Consider the following 23,223-nt stretch of genomic DNA (forward strand, 5'->3'; position numbering starts at 1 on the left):
GGAACAACAAAAAGTCTGGTAACTGATTTCCCCACTGATTCTCCAAAAGTCACCACCTCAGGACAGGTTCATCGTGCTACAGCTACTGCCTGCCACTGTTAATATTCCCACCTGATGGAGACACTAGGAGAAACTGTCAGAGACAGGTGTGTGTGTGTGTGTGTGTGTGCCAGCATGCATATTTTTAGTGTGTGTGACAGGGGGAGCCAGGAATAGCCCTGGCAGTACATCCCATTCCTGCCTGCTGTGGTGACTGATGCAGGGGCTCAGATGTGGAGTTTGTTGAAGGGAGAAGCAGTCCACCTCTGAGCTACCTGCCATCAATCACATGTGATCTCAGGCAGAAGACTGGTACATTTCAAAGGACTGTAAAATGCAAAGAACCATATTGACAATCGGTACAACTGTTCCTCTGTTCGTTAATCCAAATATCTAATCAGCCGATAGCACGGCAGCAAGTCAGTGCAATTAGGTATGTAGACATAGTCAGGATGTCTTACTGAATGTCAAACTGAGCATCAGGATGCAGCATAAAGGCAATTAAATGACTTTTAAACGGCAAATAAATGACTTTTAAACGGCATTTCAGAAACTGCTTATTTGCCGGGATTTTCCAACACAACCAACTTTAGGGTGTCACTCTCTGCACAACCTAAGCCCAAAACTGGACTCTCTGATGAGCTGATGACCATGCCACACATGTCACACTGTACTCAAATGGCCTTCACGGTCACCAGATCTGAATCCAGTAGAGGATTTTTGGGATGTGGTGGAACAGGAGATTCGCATTATCACGTGCAGCCAAAAAATCTGCAGCTACTGTGTGAAGCTTTGATCTCAATATTTACCTAAATCTCTGAGGAATGTTTCCAGCACCTTGTTGAATCTATCCAATGAAAAATCAAGACTGGAGGGGTTCAATCTGGTACCAACAAAGCAGCTGTGCAGCAAGATGCAGTAAACACTTTAAGTTTGTAAATAATGATGAATATTGTAAAAGATTAACATGGGGCTATCATTCTTTCCCTTATATACACTGTTACAATGGTGGACGCTCACATAGAGTAAAGTCATCCTCATGAGTAAAACTGAAAATGAGTGAAAATGAACACATCTTTCAAAATGTTTTATGGAGATGTGCACAATTCTAAGTTACCAAGAATATGACTTTTAGCAAGAAAAAAATACCTAAGCCTATCACTGACAGAATATTGTCTAAGATCAACGCAGTATATTTGAAATTTAAGTCTTGGAACAATTAGTCAAATCAAAGATCATCTAGTTAAAATACCAAGCATTATGTACATGCATCTCATCAAATGTGTTTGAAGTGTTTTCGAGTTTTCAAGGGGTTTTTTGTGATGTAGAACATTTTATGATGTAACTGACTAAACAACTGATTGCTGGAGGAAAGCATTTGCAGTTAAATCAATAAAAGAAGGCTTTCAAATATAAATATATCACTGCCATTGTCTATTCTGCATTCTGTTATGTAGGCTAAATCTTCTCTGCTTCTAAAGCAACACAGTGTTATGGTATTTCAAAGGAAGCACACACAGGCAGTGACCTACTTCTATATGCATGACATCTTCTATTAATTATGGTCCAGGCAGGGAAGCTGCAGGAACCCTATTGCAATTGTTCTGATTTTTCTTCTGTTGCTTCTTCTCATTTTAATTTATATTTCCCTGCTAAACGTGCAGCTTCAGACCGGTAAGCACAAAATATAAAGACAGTATTGCAAATTCCAGCCATGTAAATAATCAAATTTCTATTTCTGAAATGATCCCAGAATAAGATGTAAGTAAATAGATTTATTCTTTACGACAGTTGCGTGTATAAAAGACGTGCAGCGCTTGTATTGTAGTGAGTGCCTCAGACACTCCAGGTTTACCCATCAGCGTTGCTCATTGTTGTTTACCTCCCAGCTGTGGCAGCTGTCAGTCACGCACACTCTGACACGCTAATTGTCATGGTGACTTGGTGCCTTTGTGTTAGAGTGCATTGTGCTCTCAGACCAGTCTTTACTGCCTACAACAGGTACATACACACAACTGGCGGCATGCTTCACACCCACACTCAGACTCCCTCTCTCTGCGCTGCCTCTAACAGACCACATTTTAATCATTAATGTCTGATTTTTTTTTTGTTATAATTTTAATTAAAATTTGACCTGAAAAAGCACCAAACAGAAATCCATTTAAGCTCAGCTCAAGCTTTATTTAACTTGAATAATATACCTTGGAATATTACTCTTGACTTGGACACAGAGAATCTATTTTCAATAGTTTGGATAAACAGCATAGCTTCTGATTTCTTATGTGGCTCTATGTGGGATGATGTTTTAGACAAAAGAACGCCTCCAGCAGTTTTTGTCCTTTCCTGTTTCAGCACGACAATAATGCTCTCATGCAATAAATAAATAAATAAATAAGATTTTGTGTCAGAACCTCTGTCCTGATACGTCCTTATCAACTGACACCCAGCCTCTCTAATGCTTTTGTGACTCATGGGATCAAATTCCTGCAGCCACGATCCAAAAATGTGGAGGAGAGCCCAAAACCAGAGGAACCAGAAAAGGAGAGGTTTACACACTACTGGATGTTTCCGTGGTAACTTAGTGTATTAAAATCAATAGAATCTAAGCGTCTGCTCTGTGGTAGGGGTCTTTTGTCAAAGATAGTTACAGTTTATTTCTAAAATTAATCTTTTTTCCGCCATGTTTCAGATTTATAGCAGGGCACAGCTCCACCTGAATCCATGTTGACCTTTTTTTAATGACCCTGAAAGGCCTGACATTGTATCTCACCTTTGACCTGTGCATTAACAGTGAATAGAGAGCATTATTGAACTCGAGACTAATTTGTTTGGGCAAAGCAGGGCCAGATAACAACACAACTTCAATTGTATTCATTTCAGATCAGGCCACTTCAGGTTTTAAAATGTTTTTTACAAGTAAGTTATTATCATTATTGTGGCTATTACTGTCAGTGGATTTATAGCATTAGAACCATAATTTTCCAAACCCATGGGCAATAATAAATTATTACTCTTGTGACCCCATAAGTAGTCTCTTTGGTAGTTGTAAAAAACAATAAGTGGCCTCTGTTTGGCATAAACAAATCCTTATGGTCCAAAACCTTTTAAAATTATTGGCACAAAAAAAATCGTACAGTATCGTTTGTTGATACTAGATTTTTCTTTGGTAATGCAATTTTTCTGACTTATTTACATTTCATGGGGTTTCTGCAATACCAAAATCAATCAACATAATTTTATTTCAGGGTTTTGAGTTGCTTTAGGACAGTGGTTCTTAACCTGGGTTCGATCGAACCCTAGGGGTTCGGTGAGTCGGTCTCAGGGGTTCGGCAGAGCCTCCACCGTGACGTGCACGGCTCATTTTGTGCACCAATAAAAAACATATCTATGTCTTGAATTTGAAAAAAATCATATTTTATTTTTCACTAAAGAGGGGTTCAGTGAATGCGCATATGAAACTGGTGGGGTTCGGTACCTCCAACAAGGTTAAGAACCACTGCTTTAGGATGTTTGGACTTGTGTTGATGATTACTTGTTTAGTCTGTTTGGTTTCTCTCTTTTTGTTGCTTAAAGTAATCTTGCATTTTGACCACCAGTCAGTGTTCACAGAGTCTGAATAATTGTAAGATCATAGAGTGGTGGTCCTGAGACCAGGAGGAGACCCTGGGTGGGTCATGTCAGGACATCGTGTTTAAGAATCTGCAGATCCATCTCTTGCATTTAAGGTTGTACTAAAAGAAGCTTTAAGCTTTTACTCTTCTACTGTTAGTTTTTTGTTTTATCTTTGGGTTACCTTGAGTTTGTTATCGTGTCTGTGTTTAGTTCTCTGAGTATCCCCCCTTGAATACTCATTGATGCTACAGCATCTCCCTGTTCCAGTTATGGTTGTTATTCATTTGCTGCTTTATTCTGTTAAGTAGTTCACTCTTTTATCTTGTTTTTGGCTTTACTTCCTGCTAGTTGATTGTCTTTATTATATTCAGCTGTGCCTTGTTCACCACTTCCCTAATCAGCCCTCTGTGTATATACAGTCCAGTCCAGTGTTTGTTACGTTCTCTGCTTTGTCTTCATGTTTTCATTGTTCCTTGTATTCTTTGAACTGTGGTTAGCTGAAACGTTTCATTATCTCTTAAGCGGCTTATATCCAAATAATGATGTTTGGTTAATTTTTATTCTGTAAAGTTGCATTTTTAACACTATCACACAGTGTGGACTTCATTGACGGTGACAAACGTTAGAGCACTTACATCGTCTGCACATCCAAATCTTGACAAATCCATTGTAAACTTCTTTTTTTACTATTTAGTAGGTACCAAATAAGAAGAGGATAGGTCTGAGAAGAGATAGGGTTAGCTGTAACTATGAAGTAACTAGAGTAATTATAACAGTATAATATTGCGTACACTTTCAACATCTATTTTGTCCAGGCAAAGTCTTCCTCCCTCACCTCTGTATGGCATAAAGCATGAAAGCAAAAAAAAAAAAAAACAAATCTAAAATCAAGTTTATCTTCTCTAATTGATGCAGAGGCCAGGAGTCTTCTACCTGAATGGGAAACCAGAACTACCTTAATTTTGTTAGCTAATTAGAGCCTGCCAAGGACTCTTCCTCATTTTGAAATAGCCCACGCTCTTCCAGTCCAGCATAGCGCCTAATCAAGCACTAATTAGCCTCTGTAGATATTTGTAATGATCCTGCAGTTCAGCAAAAACCCAGAGGAAAATTTTTTTATCCAATCATTGCACACTGAACTATAGAATACACAGAAAGCAGGTTAGGCGGAGAAGGACGAGGAGGAGGGCAATTTATCCTGTTTGCATGTGCGTGCAGAGCAGGCAGTAAATTATCAGCTCGAGATGTGTATACAGGCACGAGGGAAATTAGACGATGCATGTTTGTTTTTATTTTGAAGGAAGTTGTACGAGGGAAATTAGACGATGCATGTTTGTTTTTATTTTGAAGGAAGTTGTACGCGGTGTGCTGAACACTCAGGCATCCTGTTGCATTTCTCACCCTTCAGTGAGAGCTCTGGAAAAAAAAATGCATGCAAGTGACTTCCCATCCAGTCTCTTGTGTGGGTCGCTTCCCACGTGCTCTTTAAACCTTCTGTTTGCATGGGGCAGCTAGTTAGAAGAAAGTTGGCTTGAAGGGGTCTAAGGAGGTTGGACTTCTTTGAGTTTCGTGAAGACATTTCCCATCTGAGAAGCTTCTTCAATTCTAAAGGTTTGAAAAAAAGTCATGGGTTATTACCATTTCTCCAATTTTTGGCATATGTGATGAAGCACATAATCAATAGTGGGTCAACAACTCTTTTAAGGGACAGCCCTAAGTAGGGTTCAATACCTGGGACTCGCCACCATTTGGCTTTAGAACTGAAACTCTTGGATGAGAGGAGAAACCTTGTCATGAAACTTAAAGAAGTCCAGTCTCTTTTTTTCCAAGCTCCTTAGATTACCATGACCTAGATGACTGAGAACCTGCACAAACATTTTGGCATCAAGAGAGGAGAAAGCTACATGAGATGGCTTGTTTTCAAGCAGCAGTTGAAGTGAAGAGCAGGAACGTGGCCCATTTTAAGATAAATAAGGATTATTTTGAGCGCTAAAGATCATGCAAAGTTACTTATAGAGCTAGAAATGAGCATAAACAGTCCACTTTAATGATGAGAAGATAAATTAAATTAGAGTAGCAAGGATATAGTTCACAGATTTTGTAGCTGTCTGTTTTTTGTGAGAGAGAATAACAGAGAGGTCAAAAGAAGAGAGTGTCTGACGTCAATTTTTATTTTTGCTTCGGGCTAGTATTGTACTTTTTTCTTCTTCTTCTTTTTTTTAGCTTTTAGGGCAAAGATGGGGCAATGCATCTTGGCACTGGTTATGGGTATGAAATTTAAGGCTTGTGCAGACTCACCAGCAAACACAGAGGCAACACACACCAAGTCTACACAGTGGCAGTGACACTGCAGACTGCTGGATGACTGTGGCTCCCTGCTCAGAGGGACAGCTAGACAGGCAGCCAGGCCTTTAAACGAGGTCAACTAGCAGGAGTTTAACCGGAGCAGAGCTGCACTGACAGCAAGGCCTCGCTTTGGGTACAGTCCAAAGACCAAAGCCTAAACACCAGCAAGATAAACAGTCTGGCCTACGGGGAGCTTAACACTGCCATCAGAATGAGACGAGTAAACACATAGAGCTTCTTAGTGCACACAACAGACACTGCATGGATATTGCTTTCATAATCACATTTGCAGCTTATGTATGTGTCAAAACAAACTAGCCAGGCAAATTTAGCCACACTGTACAATGCAAGTGATTCTTGCAACTTGCAGCAGACACATAAGCACTGAAAAAAGCATCGTCAGTGGGCACAGGGACAGAGGTCATGAATGCCTGGGATGTCTGCTGCTTTTGTTCATTGATATATTTCAGAGGCTGTTCTGTACCTGCCTTAGCTTGTTAGCTGAGCATCTCTAGTTCATCAGGCCTTCATTTGAACTATTATAATTGAGTGAAATGTAATTTTTCTGTGTTGTGATTTTTCCGACATTCTCTTAATACAAGGCTGACAGGCAGCAACTGAAGGAATGTGAATAAAAGCAGTGAGAATCCTCAGGCACCCTTTGGCAGACCTAGATGAGGAATTACATTTCATCGATATATTAGGATCTTTCAGGAGTAAAAGACGTGGGTGAAAAGAAGCCTGCTGCCAAGTCATTGTCACTGCTACTACCTTATCTTTTTGCCCGTGCACCCACACTGTTCTTTTCCCATTTTTTTTGTTTGTAGCCACACAGCTGCACTCATTTTACATCCAATCTCATGGGTCCCTAGACAAATGTTTTACCTTTACTTTCAGCCCGTCTCTTATCCTCTCTGGGCCGACTGTTTGCTTTCTGCGTCAGCTGACGCCGTGCTGCTACGGCTGGGTAGAGCGGATGCAAGACTTTGCCCGGGGGCAACTGTATTCAAGCCTTCAAAGTGTTTCCACGTAAATTCAGAGTTCCAGGATTATTCACATAGCCAATTAGTGCGACAGCATTTAAAGAGGCCTGCACTGCTGGGGGCAGGGAGCCACAGTTAACACCAAAAGTATCTTGTGATCTCTTCTCCCTGTGCATTATGGCCAACAGCTCTCTACCTTGATCTTGTCATCTTGAAAACCACTGAAGCGAAAACACTGTGGCCCACAGAGCATCTTATTTGTGTCCAGTGGGGAGATTAATTTTGTTCATCAGCGGTTTTATTCATCCTGAGTTAACAGGATATCAGAATAACAAACAGAATCCTCAATATTGAGGATATGGGTTATTTTTAATGTTGCATGCTTTTCCAAACTGAATACTGAAAACAGAAACTTCACCATTTAAAAGTTGCAGGAGGGAAAACTACATATGGGGAAAAACTTTACTTTCCCTCCATATATATGGGGGGGGAAAAGTAAATTTTCCCCCCATAAACGATATTATTTCTTAAAATAAACTGTATATGTTTGTAAATAGACAGTAGAAATTACAGTATTACTATATAAATATTGTAAAAATAGAGAATCGCTACATACACACTATAGAAATGACATTATTGCTCTCTGTGTAGATTCTCAGTCAACTAAATCATGGTCATTCAAGGAATGTGAATGTTAACGTTAGATATAATACTGTATGCTCTTTATTGTGTTGTCCTCTAAAACAAATAAAAAAAACCCTTACAAATAAATTACAATATAGTCACTGAAAATTTTACAGTAAAGAAATGGAAGCCTTGCTTCAAGTATTTTAATGTAAAAATTTATGTTTTTCAATATATAGTGTAGTATATATATAAAAAAAAGTGCTTCCAGAAGGAGCTTTGTAAATATCTGAGGAATTATGAATCATTTGAGTGAGTCTGTTTGTTCTGAGGCCCAGTACTCATGTTTGTGACTATATTAGTTATGTTGGATCCTTCTGTTAAAGTTTATGTAGCAAAGGAATTCTTTTTTACAGAATATGGGTGCTAACCTTATGCCCACCCTCCAACAGTCTTTTGCTTGGCCTATACCCTTCAACTTTGCCAGTATGGGTGATCCTACCTGGTATAACTCTAAGGATCACTGATGTATGCAAGCTCCTTGACCAAAACAAGGTGGTAACCTAACAGGGGTTAGGCGGAAGGGCCTTCAACATCTTGGAGGCACATGATACTGTGTAGTGAAAGAGTTCTTGGAAGCCAAAGGAGAAAACATCCACGCAAATACTTCTTGAGGTGAATAGTTAGGAAGAACAGGATATTAGTCCTTAGATGGATGAACAACCTATCGCGAGATATTAGCTATTTTTTGAGCAGTTATCCAATTCAGGGTCCCAAGGGTTAGAGCCTACCCCAACAAACCCAGACATGCATGTCTTTGGTTTGTGGTAGGGAGACGGAGTACTTGGAGAAAACCTATACACATACAAGCACAGGGAGAATAAGGCAATCACAGAAACTGAAAAGTCCTATAACTAAACAGTTATATCAGTGGCTTGTTTCTACCACCTGAAAAGCAGCATATACAGTGGGGCAAAAAAGTATTTAGTCAGCCACCGATTGTGCAAGTTCCCCCACTTAAAATGATGACAGAGGTCAGTAATTTGCACCAGAGGTACACTTCAACTGTGAGAGACAGAATGTGAAAAAAAAATCCATGAATTCACATGGTAGGATTTGTAAAGAATTTATTCGTAAATCAGGGTGGAAAATAAGTATTTGGTCAATAACAAAAATACAACTCAATACTTTGTAACATAACCTTTGTTGGCAATAACAGAGGTCAAACGTTTACTATAGGTCTTTACCAGGTTTGCACACACAGTAGCTGGTATTTTGGCCCATTCCTCCATGCAGATCTTCTCAAGAGCAGTGATGTTTTGGGGCTGTCGCCGAGCAACACGGACTTTCAACTCCCGCCACAGATTTTCTATGGGGTTGAGGTCTGGAGACTGGCTAGGCCACTCCAGGACTTTCAAATGCTTCTTACGGAGCCACTCCTTTGTTGCCCGGGCGGTGTGTTTTGGATCATTGTCATGTTGGAAGACCCAGCCTCGTTTCATCTTCAAAGTTCTCACTGATGGAAGGAGGTTTTGGCTCAAAATCTCACGATACTTGGCCCCATTCATTCTGTCCTTAACACGGATCAGTCGTCCTGTCCCCTTGGCAGAAAAACAGCCCCATAGCATGATGTTTCCACCCCCATGCTTCACAGTAGGTATGGTGTTCTTGGGATGCAACTCAGTATTCTTCTTCCTCCAAACACGACGAGTTGAGTTTATACCAAAAAGTTCTACTTTGGTTTCATCTGACCACATGACATTCTCCCAATCCTCTGCTGTATCATCCATGTGCTCTCTGGCAAACTTCAGACGGGCCTGGACATGCACTGGCTTCAGCAGCGGAACACGTCTGGCACTGCGGGATTTGATTCCCTGCCGTTGTAGTGTGTTACTGATGGTGACCTTTGTTACTTTGGTCCCAGCTCTCTGCAGGTCATTCACCAGGTCCCCCCGTGTGGTTCTGGGATCTTTGCTCACCGTTCTCATGATCATTTTGACCCCACGGGATGAGATCTTGCATGGAGCCCCAGATCGAGGGAGATTATCAGTGGTCTTGTATGTCTTCCATTTTCTGATGATTGCTCCCACAGTTGATTTTTTCACACCAAGCTGCTTGCCTATTGTAGATTCACTCTTCCCAGTCTGGTGCAGGTCTACAATTCTTTTCCTGGTGTCCTTCGAAAGCTCTTTGGTCTTGGCCATGGCGGAGTTTGGAGTCTGACTGGTTGAGGCTGTGGACAGGTGTCTTTTATACAGATGATGAGGTCAAACAGGTGCCATTCATACAGGTAACGAGTGGGGGACAGAAAAGCTTCTTACAGAAGACGTTACAGGTCTGTGAGAGCCAGGGATTTTCCTTGTTTGAGGTGACCAAATACTTATTTTCCACCCTGATTTACGAATAAATTCTTTACAAATCCTACCATGTGAATTCATGGATTTTTTTTTCACATTCTGTCTCTCACAGTTGAAGTGTACCTCTGGTGCAAATTACTGACCTCTGTCATCATTTTAAGTGGGGGAACTTGCACAATCGGTGGCTGACTAAATACTTTTTTGCCCCACTGTACATGTTCCTAAAACAGTCTGGATTAGGTGGCACACCAACCCCTAAACGTCAGGCAGGAGTTTGAGTCATAGTTTTAGGTTTTGCTGTTTGGGTATTTGGGAGAAAATTGTAATTTGGCTTGAAATACCCTTTATACAACATTAAGCATGTATTTAAAATCTAAAGTCTATGTTACCCATTTTGACAACAGTGCCCAATTTACATTGCACTTTTTCAATGTGACAATAGGTCATACTGGTTTCCAAATACAGCTATCAGTCTCATGAAACTACTTTTCCAGCACAAAACTATGCAACACTCCATCTGCAGAGCTGCAGATGGATCTAAATCGCTGTTCATCCTTGAGAAACTCCTTAATCTTTCTTTCAACAGTGGAAAGAGAGTTGAATTATCTTTCACCTTTTAAAGTTCTTCCTCCTTTGCTACAATGATGCATACCACATCAGCACAAAAGGATTTCCAGACTTCCTTTCTATCTTATCAACTCTGAAGCATAATCACAGCTTTTGCTGAGATCACTGTAGATAATTATCAATTACCCTGTAAATCGCGTCCAACATACTCTTTCAACAGGCAACAAAGAAAGGAGTGTAATTAATTAAAATTTGCTCCTCTTCGCCGAGAATGCACAGGTTGAAAGGACCATGGCCCGGTGTGACACCATTCCTGACATGTGCGTCTTGAGGGAATCTCTGCCCCACAACGATGCCGAGTCTCTAACACCAGGGAAATTCCCAAGGTGCTAAAACAACTGCTTTTTTTTTTATCTTACAATACGCGGGAGGGCCTGCAGATGAAGAGGGAAGCGTTTTTGCTGAATGAGTGCAGAGGGAACACTTGGATGGGAAAGCTGTCAGAGAAACAAGCAGATAAATGTTGCTCAGCTAATGTGGATCACGTTCCCACGGGGGACTCTGGGATTTTCCTGAGTGTACGCCATGTCGAGTGAAATATGAAGATCCAGGGGAGAGAAAAAGGACACGTTTGGATGGAACTCAAAAGTAGGCCATGTAAAGCTGGCTTTACTGACCACAAAAATACACCAATTCTTTGCACAGCATTAAATATCCATGTCTTTATATATTTTTGGAGTGTCAAAAAAATGGATAAATGGAATATTTGGATATATTACCAGTTATGACCAGCAATAATGTACTTAACCCGCCAAAAAACACTTAAAGTACATGTTTTTTTTCTGTGCTCCCAAGCCCCTTGTCAGGCTTAAATGAGCAACAAAACTATTAAATTACACAAATTGAATATAAACTAAGATTTAATTGCATGTTTAATTGCTCTCAGTGTTAGGCTGAACAGGCATTTTAGCAGGAGAAAAGTAGCAACACTAGTTTTTCAATTACGGTGTATTTTAGGGAGAAAAAAATGGCAATTTTGCATATTCGAATGATTGCAAGCACAAAAGACAAGTCATTATGGGACAGAATGAGGTCTAAAACATTTGCATGCAAATACAACTCAAATCAATCTTATTTGTGACACACTGACTAATGAATGTCAGTGTTTTAAAATGAGCCCCATCAGTTTAACCCGTCATATGTCATTTTTAAACGTTAAATGAATAGATGAGCCAAATTAAGGGACTGTATCTCATGTTTTCAAGTAAACTCTCCCAGTAGATTTGCATGTTCTTTTGCATCCACTGCCATGCAAATAAAGGGCACGTTATCATAGCTGCCAGTACAATATGCAGCCTTTTTCTTGCCTGATCTTGGTAAGTTATAGTCCGGCTGCAAGGAAAGATTGCTGGCCAATGAGATGTAAATCAGGGAAACAATGCATGACATGGATGGCTTGTGTTGTACTGTAGGTCCCCAGTGGGGCTGTTGGGGCCAATCAGCTGTTTTCCTTTCAAGCTTGTTGGGACTGCAGGATGTGTGTTTGCATTAATCGTAATGTTAGGATAGAAATCTGTTCATGCTGAAGGGACCAAATATAGTAGGCTTGTAAAACCACTGCAGGGCCAAAAACCTTCCGAGTCTAAAGGCCCATTTATGCTCACCACATCAGTCGCTTCACATGCAAACAGTGATGTCGCCACAGTTATGTACCATTTTTACCAGCACTAGCTGCACTATTCTCGTAAGTGATTGGTTTCACCGCCTAAACAAAAACTCCATATCAGCGCTGGTATTACTAAAAAACAGAACCAGAAGCAAGTACAAGGTTTTGTTTTTTTTTAGAAAGCTTAGTCTTTGAAACTCTTGCAACATCTCCCTCTGTATAATCTATGAATCATCTTTGATTGTGTACTGAGATCATTAAAATCGCAGGAAAAACCAACACGATCTTAAACGTGTGTCATCAATACACACGAGGTTGCAAAAAAAGTGCAAATTGTGCCAGCGATGTGATCCGGCACTAATTGCAAGAATGATGAGCACAAATGGGACAATTGTTCTCCCTCCAAAGTCTTGACAACAAGGACACAGAAAATTATCATTCAAACGGACAAAACTCAAAAACTACTTTTAAACTTTCCTATTAAGGTTAAGGTTAGAGTGATGACTCAGGGTGTTTTCATCCCCGCTCTGTTTAGTCCATCTGAATCAGACTCTGGTCTGTTTTCCTCCTTGGTGCAGTTCATTTGTGCACAGTAATCAGACCAAACTAACCATACTTGAACTCTGTTTGGAACCAGACACAAGCCTCCTCCTCAAAAAACTCCAGAGCAGTTTGTTTATGGTGAGAATGTGATTGGGCATCGATCCAAACCAACTATCAGCTGCAAGTGGGAACCACTGGTGTATTGTAGCCATGACGTTAAATATTTATTTTGGGCTATACTAGGAAAAATATGTTGGGGAAGAAACCAATTAAATCTGGTCTTTGCATGGTTAATTATTCATTGTTGGACTAAAACATGTTGGTTAGTTTTTAATTTATATTGTGGTAAGTTTGGGAGATTGAGAGAGATAACGCGGTCATAGTGGACGAGCCCCCAGGAAATAAATGGAAGCCACTGTAATGTCCTCATGTGAGGACAACATATGTGTAGGACAGGGGGAGGGACAGAAGGTGAGATAAGACGGAGCAGCAGTTGTTTAGCACTGATGCCGTTATTAATTCAGCAGCGCTGGGTGCACGGCGGAGGAATCAGCATGTGATTGAGATGATAACAGGCTGGGCCAGGACAACCTTGTGATCCAAGGTCAAGATGTAACAGTGATTCAACAGACAGAGCACAAATAACCATTTCGGCTTTTCAACAGCAGACAGAGCACCACAGTGAGGCAAAAATAAACCGCACATGCTGCTGAGTGCATAAAACTCCATGAAACGTCACCCTGCAACGTCACCGAGGCAGCGGTTTGGTTTTCTGAGTGCTTTCATGGATGTGCTATGTATGTTTTGAACAGGATGGTTGATGCAGCTCGTCCAATTTTATTTATTTATTTATTTGATATAATAAAACGTTTTGTTGAAAATCCTGTTCCATTTAAATTTCTTGTCAAAACAAGCACATACAGCAACTTGAATTTCTACTTCAGTGTCTGGAGTGAGATATCTTTAACAAAAAAAAAAAAAAAAAGTTAAGAAAGTTAAGAAAAAGCAGAGTTAGCCTTTTAAACTGGCTGACTAATTTAGTTTAGTTTATTTCCTTTTTTCTCATATAAAAAATAAATGTAATTAAGTAATATAGATTTCACATAATAGCTTTAATTTTAAATTAAAAATCATGAAACCCAGATACAAAAATATTATAATACACCAATATAAACCTTTGAGTTGCTGTCATTACCTTTGCCAAGGAGGTTATGTTTTTGGTAGTGTTTGCATGTCATGCTCAAGAAATAAATAAATTCTGATAAAACCTTGTAGTGGTGTAGAGCAGAGTCATGGTAACGATCCAATACAATGTGGCTTACATCCACCGCAGTCTTCAAGATGAACTTGGTTGAAAATTGACAAAAACCCTTGTAGACTGGATGACCCTTGAAAGTATGGTGTGTATTGTTAACATATAGAAAATACCATATAAAGATTTTCAATATCATGTCACATTTGACCTCTGACCTCTCCTTCAAGGTTGATAGATTGATCTAAAGGTCAGAGTGCTATATAGAACTATTTATAATGTTAATAATAATGTTTAAATAAATTTTACAAAACAATAAAATAAATACTTCATTATAAAAGTAAATCAGGTGTGCTGAAATCAGTTTCAACAAAGCAAATAACAAAACTCTGCATTTTATATTTTAGTTGAAACAAGTGCAAATTTAACCCCCTAAGACCCAAACTCTTTGATGGCATGCATTTTTAATTTCTCTTTGCTATTTGGGCATATTGGGGCCCGATGAATGTAAAAACAAAGAATTACCAGATTTAGTTATTTTTTACCTAATGTTTGTTTCTGAGAAAAATGAGAGCCACATATGTGGACATTCGTTTAAAATTTTGATAGAACAGTGGCAGTATAATGTCCTCGTAAATGGATATCAGGCCCTTGTAGAGCAAAATTAGGTATTTGGTCTAGACATCCCAAAATGTGATGTCCACAAATGTGGACGCCAGGTCCTAGGAAGTTAAAAAGCATTTAAAAAGAACAACAACAACAAACAAACATGTACAAAATGCAATACTATTCCTTTAAAAGGAAATACTGGCCAGAGACTGAAATGCCTTGGTGGAGGTTTATACCCTTGGAGTGCTTTTTGTGGAGTTTTTGTGTGTGTTTGTATTTTAGGGGTTTTTTTTTTTTTTTTTTTTACTATTTCCAGTTAATAAAACTGAATGAGAGGTTACTCATCTTACTCAGCATCCCTCAAAAAGAAACGGCACAAAACAGAGTCAGGGTTTCTTGTTACGGCGGGTGGCGTAATCATTCAGGTAATGTGTCACTGCCTTTCACAGGCTACGATCCCCCTGGGCCCCACCACTTGTTCCCAGCAATAAGCTAATTGATTGAAACATTCATCATCATCCACAGCCACATTCTCTTATGAAAGCTGACCCCGGGGCAGCAAAGTCCTAGACTTTTGGAGAACATTGAAACACACTAATGGAAGTGCCATTAGTGAGAGATGAGAGGAGGAGAGACGAGAACCCCAACAAGAGTGTGTACACTTTTTCCACAGGAAATGAAGGTGAGATTGGGGTTGATCATCCGTGGGCTTCGCACTCGTCTCTGTTCATTCGTGTAGTTTCATCGTGATTGGTTTAAGTCAGACCTGCATTCCTAATCAAAGGAACTGCAGTGTTTGCTCCTAGCTAAATAAATGCAGTCTATAATTAAATTGATTGCTATACTACTTTTTGACAGCAGCACAGTGACAAGCCTGCTCCTGCAAACTGATGGTGATGTATGTGTAATGCCTAGCATATAATCTTCTGCATAGAAAACCCTGAGCTCATTGGCAATATAAGGAAACAACACGTGCTATTTTCCTGCACCAGTAAATGCATCATTGCACGTGATTAAAATATGACGATCAATGATAGATAAAATGAAATATTAAAATATTAATACGTAAAAATACTTCATTATGTCGAGTACTGTTTCCTTTCCTCTTTTATGTCTATTTTTCTAATTATGGTTTTAAGTGCTTGAGTACTGATATTTACTGAGGCAATGTGTGTATAGTAATGTACTGTATGGTGCAAAAGCCATTCATCCTTCTTTAGTTGGCACTATTACAAAACGCCCAAGATAGCATAGTTTGAAAAGGCATAGTGCAGCATATTTGCACCAATGAGGTGATTTCCAAAAAGCTATTAGCACTGAACCTGGTATAGTTCAGCATGGTATGCAATGTGTCCTTAAAAAATTTGAGGAAATTGGCCAAAAGAGATGACAAAATAAGAAGTGGCAGGCTTAAAAAAAATCTGTCTGCAGCAGATGAACGGTATCTGAAAGCCATGTCTTATCCGTTTAAGACCTACCATAGAACCAAGTCCGCCAAAGTTATCTTTATATTTTTACATGCTGTAGTGCCATTTTTGGGAGCATTTCAAGTTGCTATACATCAATACAACCGTTATAGCCCAAACTTTAATAATATGTGTGCATTAAGTGCATAATAACTACACAAATTGCAAAAAAGTGCAATAAACTACAAACAAATTGGAAATCGTTTTTTTTTTTTTTTTTGGGGGGGGGGGGTTTACACATATTTCTAGTTAGAGAAATTTAAGAGGTTTATCCCTCAAAACTGTAAATACAAAAAAAGTTGCACAAAATAGTTTCCAACCACAGGAAATTTATTTTGAGTGTCTTCATAGTTTTATTTTTGAGAAACACCAATTTTTATATACTGCAGGAAAAACGGAGAAAAAATATTATAATGCAAATTTACAAAAAAAACAGCATGTGCATCAAAATAAACTATTTCCAGCAGTGCAATTTGAGTTCTAAGCATCCCAGAAACTATTCAGGAAAGCATAAAGTCAAATATGACTTTAAGAAACACCAGCATAGGTTTATAAGGCCCCGAATATCTTCCGTCACTTCCGGTTTCGGGCAAGTAATGGCGGACATAGTTCGCGCTGGCGTCTGTTCCAAAGTAGGAAGTGTTATGAACAGCTGATCGGATCGGCAAAGAGTGTTTCTGGAATATTATGTTTTTGTTGCTGCAAGTGCTTTTTATGCAGTTTTTGCAAAGCTATAAGTGGAAGGAAACCGTGACCGAGGACAAGCTGATGGCATAACATGTAAGTACAACTCCTCCGGTTTCATATGCAAAAAAATTATTGTGCTAGCTTACGTGGTTGCAGTTCTACAGGGATTTAAAAATAGTTACGCAAAACGGAGCATGCCCGCTTCGGCCGGTTTTAAAGGGTTAACAGACCTGACAAAGGACCTGAGAGATGCATCTGACCTTTTTAGTTGATCCATTTAACCTAAATGAGATTATCCTAATGGAAGAGTAGCTGTCAAGAAGCCATTCTTATGGAAGGGAAACAGGGGAATAACGGTCGAACCAAAAACTGGATTGAAAATCAGCAGCAAGAGGTCTTTTTCTAGGAAAATACAGAGAAGGTGTGACTTCAGCCTTTTTCACAAGCTCTATGTAGGAATCCTGTGTATTAACAGGTTGAGCAGGTTGCTATTTTGTGACTCTTCCATATCACTCAGTTGCTTCCCCAGAGATTATGTCATACACAGTTCAACTTCAGCTTGCACAGCAGCTGGTGACATCTTGATATTCATTTGTCAAATAATATTTTTTACTACAAAATGGTATTGTTTAATGATTTCACACACAGTTTGGAAATCTGTAAGAAATAGTGAAATGAAAATGAAGTTGTCCCGTTGGGCAGGCCAGTGCATTTGTGGCATGGACCCAAAAGCAGACACGGAAGAGACAAAAACTAAGGTGTAACAAAACATGAGCCGTTTATTTGGCCAAAAAAAGTGAATACAAATCAATGCAGAGCAAACCGGGACGAAAACTAAAACTAAAAGCTAGACTGGGAAAAACTAAACTATGACAATGAGACGTGATCATGATTCTGAGCAGGTAAATATGAGAACTTGTGAGAAAAACATGAACATAACCTAAACAGAATCATGAGATTCCTGAAGACATGACATGAAGAAAAGAAAACAGACACACCAACACTGAACAGAGGAAGACAGAGGACTTAAATACACAGAAGGGTAATGAGGGAAGTGGAAACACCTGGGGAGACAGCTGACACAAATGAGCAAGATGCCACGGGGGAAGCAAAACTAAACACACTGAACATGTAAACACAATACTTTCAAAATAAAACAGGAAACATGGAGACACATGAACTGGGACATGCAAGCCTGACACAAGAGACAGAGAGAGGGAAAGGGACAGAGAGGAGAGAGACACAGGGGGAACCTATATAGACAAGGAGATAACACATGACAAACAGAAAAAGACTCATAAACAAGGAGACATAGGTGAAACACTAAAACTCAACAAAACTAATAATAACAATACAAGAACTTAACATATTTCAAATATAACATAAGAAATCAAAAATACAAACTAAAGAATCAAAGACAAATATTGACAGATTTTAAAACAGCATTGCCCTCAAATAACCACAGGGTTTGGATGCTGTTGGGGTTGTTGTATTTTTCCTGTCAATAATCTGAGCTTCATTGTGCTTTGCCTTAGTGTGCGCGCCTGTTGGATCAGTCATCCATGTCATCTGCCTCCATCTGAGTTTGGGCTGCCTGTACGCTCGGCTGGACAAACAGCAGCTTGAGAGGAAAGAGAGGCCTGGAAATCCGGCAGGGCGGCTGCAAGCGACTGCATTTTGTCAAATTCAATTGCTGGAATGGCGCCACTTAAGCAGCTCCTAAGATGCAAATGAAAAACAGCGGATGCGCGACGCATGGAAGTCGTAGTTGTTATGCGAATAATGATGGCGAGATGCATGCATAAAGGACACTAAGTAGTAGTGACGAGTTTGCTGTAAATGCTGCTATAAAGAGCATCTGAGGGTGGAAAAGAAATGAGAATGCTGCGCATAAATAAACAACCCCAACACATCATAACAAAGTGCTTTGTTTCCAATAAAACAAAGAAAGTACGCCTTACATGGATCTTAAAATGGTCCCAAAGAAACCCATTACACATCAAATTGCTGCACATAAAGAGGGAATACCTATACAGCTTAAAAAAACAGTCAATAAAACTAAATGAACGCCTATTTGCAAATACAGGGGAACCCTTTTAGTGTTTTTTACAGCATCACCACACAAAAAATCCTAAAACACTTGATTACACTTCAGTCATGCTTTCTACCCATAGCTCGAGAAACATCTGCCTCCTCTATCAGCCCCAAATTGCCTGGCCATGCACTTTAAGACCAGAAAGAGGCTCTAACAGATACAAAGATTTTGCTTTTTTGTTTCTTGCAAAACATATGAATTACAACCCCTGCATTCCACATCAACAACTAACAATGAGGTGGCTGTTGCTGCTCTTGCTCTTGGTCAGCGTACGTCCACATATACAGTTGCTCTCCCTGTCCACATAGTTTATCTAGCAGGCATGACGATAATGAGCACCTCCGCACGATAAAGCTGTCAAGCAACACAGGACACATCCTGTAGTGTGCCACAACCACAACAGCTTTCATCATTCAGCTCTGAGCAAGCACGCTCCTGACATGCACCCGCGGTGTGAGCACACATTATTCCGCAAACCCGGCTAAAATCCATGCCATTAACCAAGCATTTCTCTCCTCGCAGTCACCCGACACAGAGGCACTATGTCAAATGTCTCTGGCATTGACTGTCCACAGAGAGGTGCAAGTGCTCAGACAAAGAGAGTGATTAATTATTCAAAGAGGCTCACTGCAATCCATTACATCACATGCATTATGAAGCAGCCTGATCTACGGCACCTCTTCAAAATCTATCCGTCTTAAGGATGAGGTTGAAACGGACAGGAGACTAGCTGCTAGGTAGACAGCAGGACAGGTAAATAAAGGGCTGCAATTAACAGCAGGAATAAAAATGTAATGACCTGCACATAACATGGCATTATTAATTATTTAATTAGTGAAACTGTAAATCTTTACTTTTGCACTTTCTGTAGAGTTATATTTTCATACTTTTCTCATTTTAAACTGGTCATCCACTAGGTTATTGAACCATTTTTACCAGCAATAACCTAAGTTTATATAGGTAATCATTAGGGATGCACCGATACCGATACTGGTATCGGGTATCGGGGCCGATACTGTAAAATGCGTGTGTACTCATACTTGTAAAAGTTAACCGATACCATGAACCGATACCAACTTATTTCATTAATCAGAGGGTGGCTTGTCATTTCTGTTGTAGTTTTTTAGATTGGCCACTAGGGGGGCAATTATTATTTTATTTATTATTTATTTTATAATAATTATTTTGTTTGTTTGTTTACAATATGGACACTCTGCAATAATTTAAAAGTTTAATTTATTCGCAAACCTAATTTGTATTTATTTTATTCCAAACAGAAGTGTTTATTTATTATTCTGAAAGCTCGAGACAGTGCCAATAGTTCAGTGATATTTTGTAAAATTACAATGTGGAGACTCTGCAATAATTTAACAGAAGTGCTTATTTTTCACTTGAATTTTTTTTGTGGTCATTTTTATTAAGATTTTAGTTTTTATCGGCAGGGAATATAATAAAACCTGTCTTCCAATTCATTGCATTTGTGTGTGTGTGTGTGTGTGTGTGTGTGTGTGTGTGGTAGAAGTATCGTTTTTTGTACTCTGTATCGGCAAGTACTCAGATCCAAGTATCGGTATCATATCGGTTTGAAAAAAATTGGTATCGTTGCATCCCTAGTGATCATTGTTCTGTTGCATGACCCACTTTCACCTGTTGGACGGATGGTCTCCTATTTGACTCCAGAATAAGTGCCCAGTTCACATGTCTGCAAAACCAGCCCATCCCTCCACCACCACGCTTGACTAGCATAAGATGTTTGGTTTTCTCTAAACACGGCGTTGTGCTTTTAAAGGTGCTCACACTGATGCAGAGCTAATCAAGCTAACTTGAATAAAGTGGTGCAATTAGAAACTACAGATCAAAAAGTTGTCCAAAACAAGCCAAGTAATATGACTATCTGACCCAAAACCTAACTTCGGTGTTTAATGATAATAGTTTTCATAATGGTGAATGTGGATGTCTGACATTCTCTTAAAAATAACAGTACTGAGAATTTTATCATCTTTTCCAAGTGGGCCTTGAGACAAGACGTTTTTCATTTTAAAAATGACCAGAGCTACTCTGCCAATGCTGAACATGAGTATAACCCTCTGTCTCAATTCCAGGCACTTAGAGTTAAATATATGTCTTGACCCTGGAAGGAAACCCTCAAGATTTGAACCAATAGGGTCTGTGTACTTTATCAGTTGGCTAATGACTACAAAATGATTTGGCTCATCTCTGTCTACCTAGTTTCACGCAAAGCTGTGCATTCAGTGTCAGACAAACACATCATATTTCATGACAACGCAACCTTGACAGAGGTAATAGCTGAGACGAGCTGCAGCTGCAGCTGCCTTTGACAAAGCTTCATGTGTGACAAAAACATAAATCTTCCCTGCAGCCTTGGCACGCTGTGGGATATATTCGCATAGATAAACATCAAGTGATGCTTTGTATCCAATGTTCACTTTAGTTTAGTGGTTATATTGTTAGCAGTATCATTAAAGGTGAATCAGATCCCCACATTTGTCACAAGACATACAGATTTACTGGTTTTCCATTTGGAGCCTTGTGTAGATGTGACACAGTAGGTGTGGATTACAGTTCAGTTTAACTGAGCAAATCAATCTAGCCCCTATGCTTGGCACACTCACCTCCATAGTGGTCAGGTTGCATCGATGGGTTCCAGCAAACCAGCCATCAGTGGAGCACTGGTCGATATCAACATCCTGTAGATTAATGTCCACTCGAACCACTCCCCTGCAAGATGGAAGGACATTAAAAGAGATCTATTAGGGTCATTTCTACCTCCATGTTTTTATTCTTGGACTCAACTAGAGCTTTAGATGATTTTCTAACATTTTGCAATTTGATTGTTATGGTGAACAGCTGTGGAATTGAAGCACTTTGAAATTGTATCATTCTTTGTTAAGCATACTGTATATCAGAAAAATTGAGAGTGTGGAGGTTTGAATGCAAAACAAGGCCATTAGTTCAGGCGGAAAAAGTTCACGACATAAATGTGAAAACCAACACAAATGAAAAAAGATCAAGTGCAAAAAAGGAAGCACAACAGACGCTTCCCTGTGACGACGGGACTATTTATACACACGGGTCTGATTGGACAGTAGAAAACATGTGGTATAACTAACAAAGGACATGACAGAAAACTCATCTTCAAATACATCAGAAAGTAACAGAAAGAAAACAAAGAATCACTGAGGGAACTACTAAAAGAAACAATGAAATGAACCAAAACACAGGATGTAAAACTGAAACTTGGCATTACAAAAAAACACAAGAAACAACAGGAAGCAAATACTCAAAAATGGACACAAAAAAATAAAGCTTGTAATCTGCTAGAATAAAGAAATCAAAACAAGAACTGAAACCTTCAACAAACACAAAAATCAAAACTTGAAGCATTTGGAACAACAATAAAACCTCAACTGAAGTCTAAACTCAATTATATTTGCAAGGAAATCAAAACCCGAAAACAACAAAAAGACCACGGAGTAAACAAAGTGTAGTAAAGCCAACTGAAACCCGCTGTTGAAGAAAGTCATTTACCCTTTTGTTGATTTATTGATTGAGTGATTGATTGATTTGTGTCAGACGGGATTTTTTTTGGATGGTTTTCTAAATAGAAGCTTTTCAAATTAAAAGAGTTGAACTGAGGAAGGTAGATAAAGCAAGTACATTATGAGCTGTATGTTATTGTCCGATCTACTAATTTCACTTAAAAGTACAGTAAAGTTACACCAGCGGTCCCAGCGCCACGGACTTTTAAGGTGTTGCGGATAGATACAAGAAAATAAAACCAGTACCGGTACCCAAAAAAAGGAAGATTTATTCATAACACATGGGAAAAGACCCAGGGAAACTGAGTTAACGATAAGAATTCTAAAAAAATAACGCTAAAAACCGATAAAAACCCTGAAAACCATAAATTTCACACCCGAGGATTAACTGTCACCGCCACTAAGCCGATACCAGTCCGTGGCCCGTGGGTTGGGGACCGCTGAGTTACACTACCTTAAAATCCTCAACATGTAATTGCACAAACCTGTACTTGGAATCTTAACTGAAATTTTAATGGGTTCTAACATGTTATAAAGCAAAAACAGACATTTGTCTGCCTCATGTCTCATCTCTTCTTCCTAAAAGAAATCAGTCGGACAGAGATGCAATTAGCCGTGCACTACATCACAACGAGACACTGTGCAATGGCGGCTCAGCAAGGCTGGACTCTTTGTTCCATTTCGACCAGCTGAGCCAGGCAGGACCTTCTAATGGAGCTGTTGAGGATTTAGACTTACTTAGCTTTCTGAAGCTCTGTGAAGAGAAGGTCACCGTGTGTGATTTTGAAGGTCAGCCCCTTTGATTCTGACAAATCTT

General features: G+C 39.4%; 1 protein-coding gene across 3 annotated transcripts in view; it reads right to left on the minus strand.

Annotated features, from left to right (window-relative positions):
* Positions 1-23,223, minus strand: part of gpr158a (G protein-coupled receptor 158a) — a 96,214-nt gene that overhangs the window by 52,949 nt on the left and 20,042 nt on the right. For all 3 annotated transcript variants that reach the window (XM_006799242.2, XM_006799241.2, XM_087846287.1), the window contains exon 2: positions 21,480-21,585. In XM_006799242.2, coding sequence (XP_006799305.2) covers positions 21,480-21,585 — 106 coding nt within the window. The remainder of the gene's footprint in view (positions 1-21,479; positions 21,586-23,223) is intronic.

This window comes from Neolamprologus brichardi, chromosome 9 (genome assembly GCF_056152115.1).
Source record: "Neolamprologus brichardi isolate AB-2024 chromosome 9, ASM5615211v1, whole genome shotgun sequence".
Classification (NCBI taxonomy): domain Eukaryota; kingdom Metazoa; phylum Chordata; class Actinopteri; order Cichliformes; family Cichlidae; genus Neolamprologus; species Neolamprologus brichardi.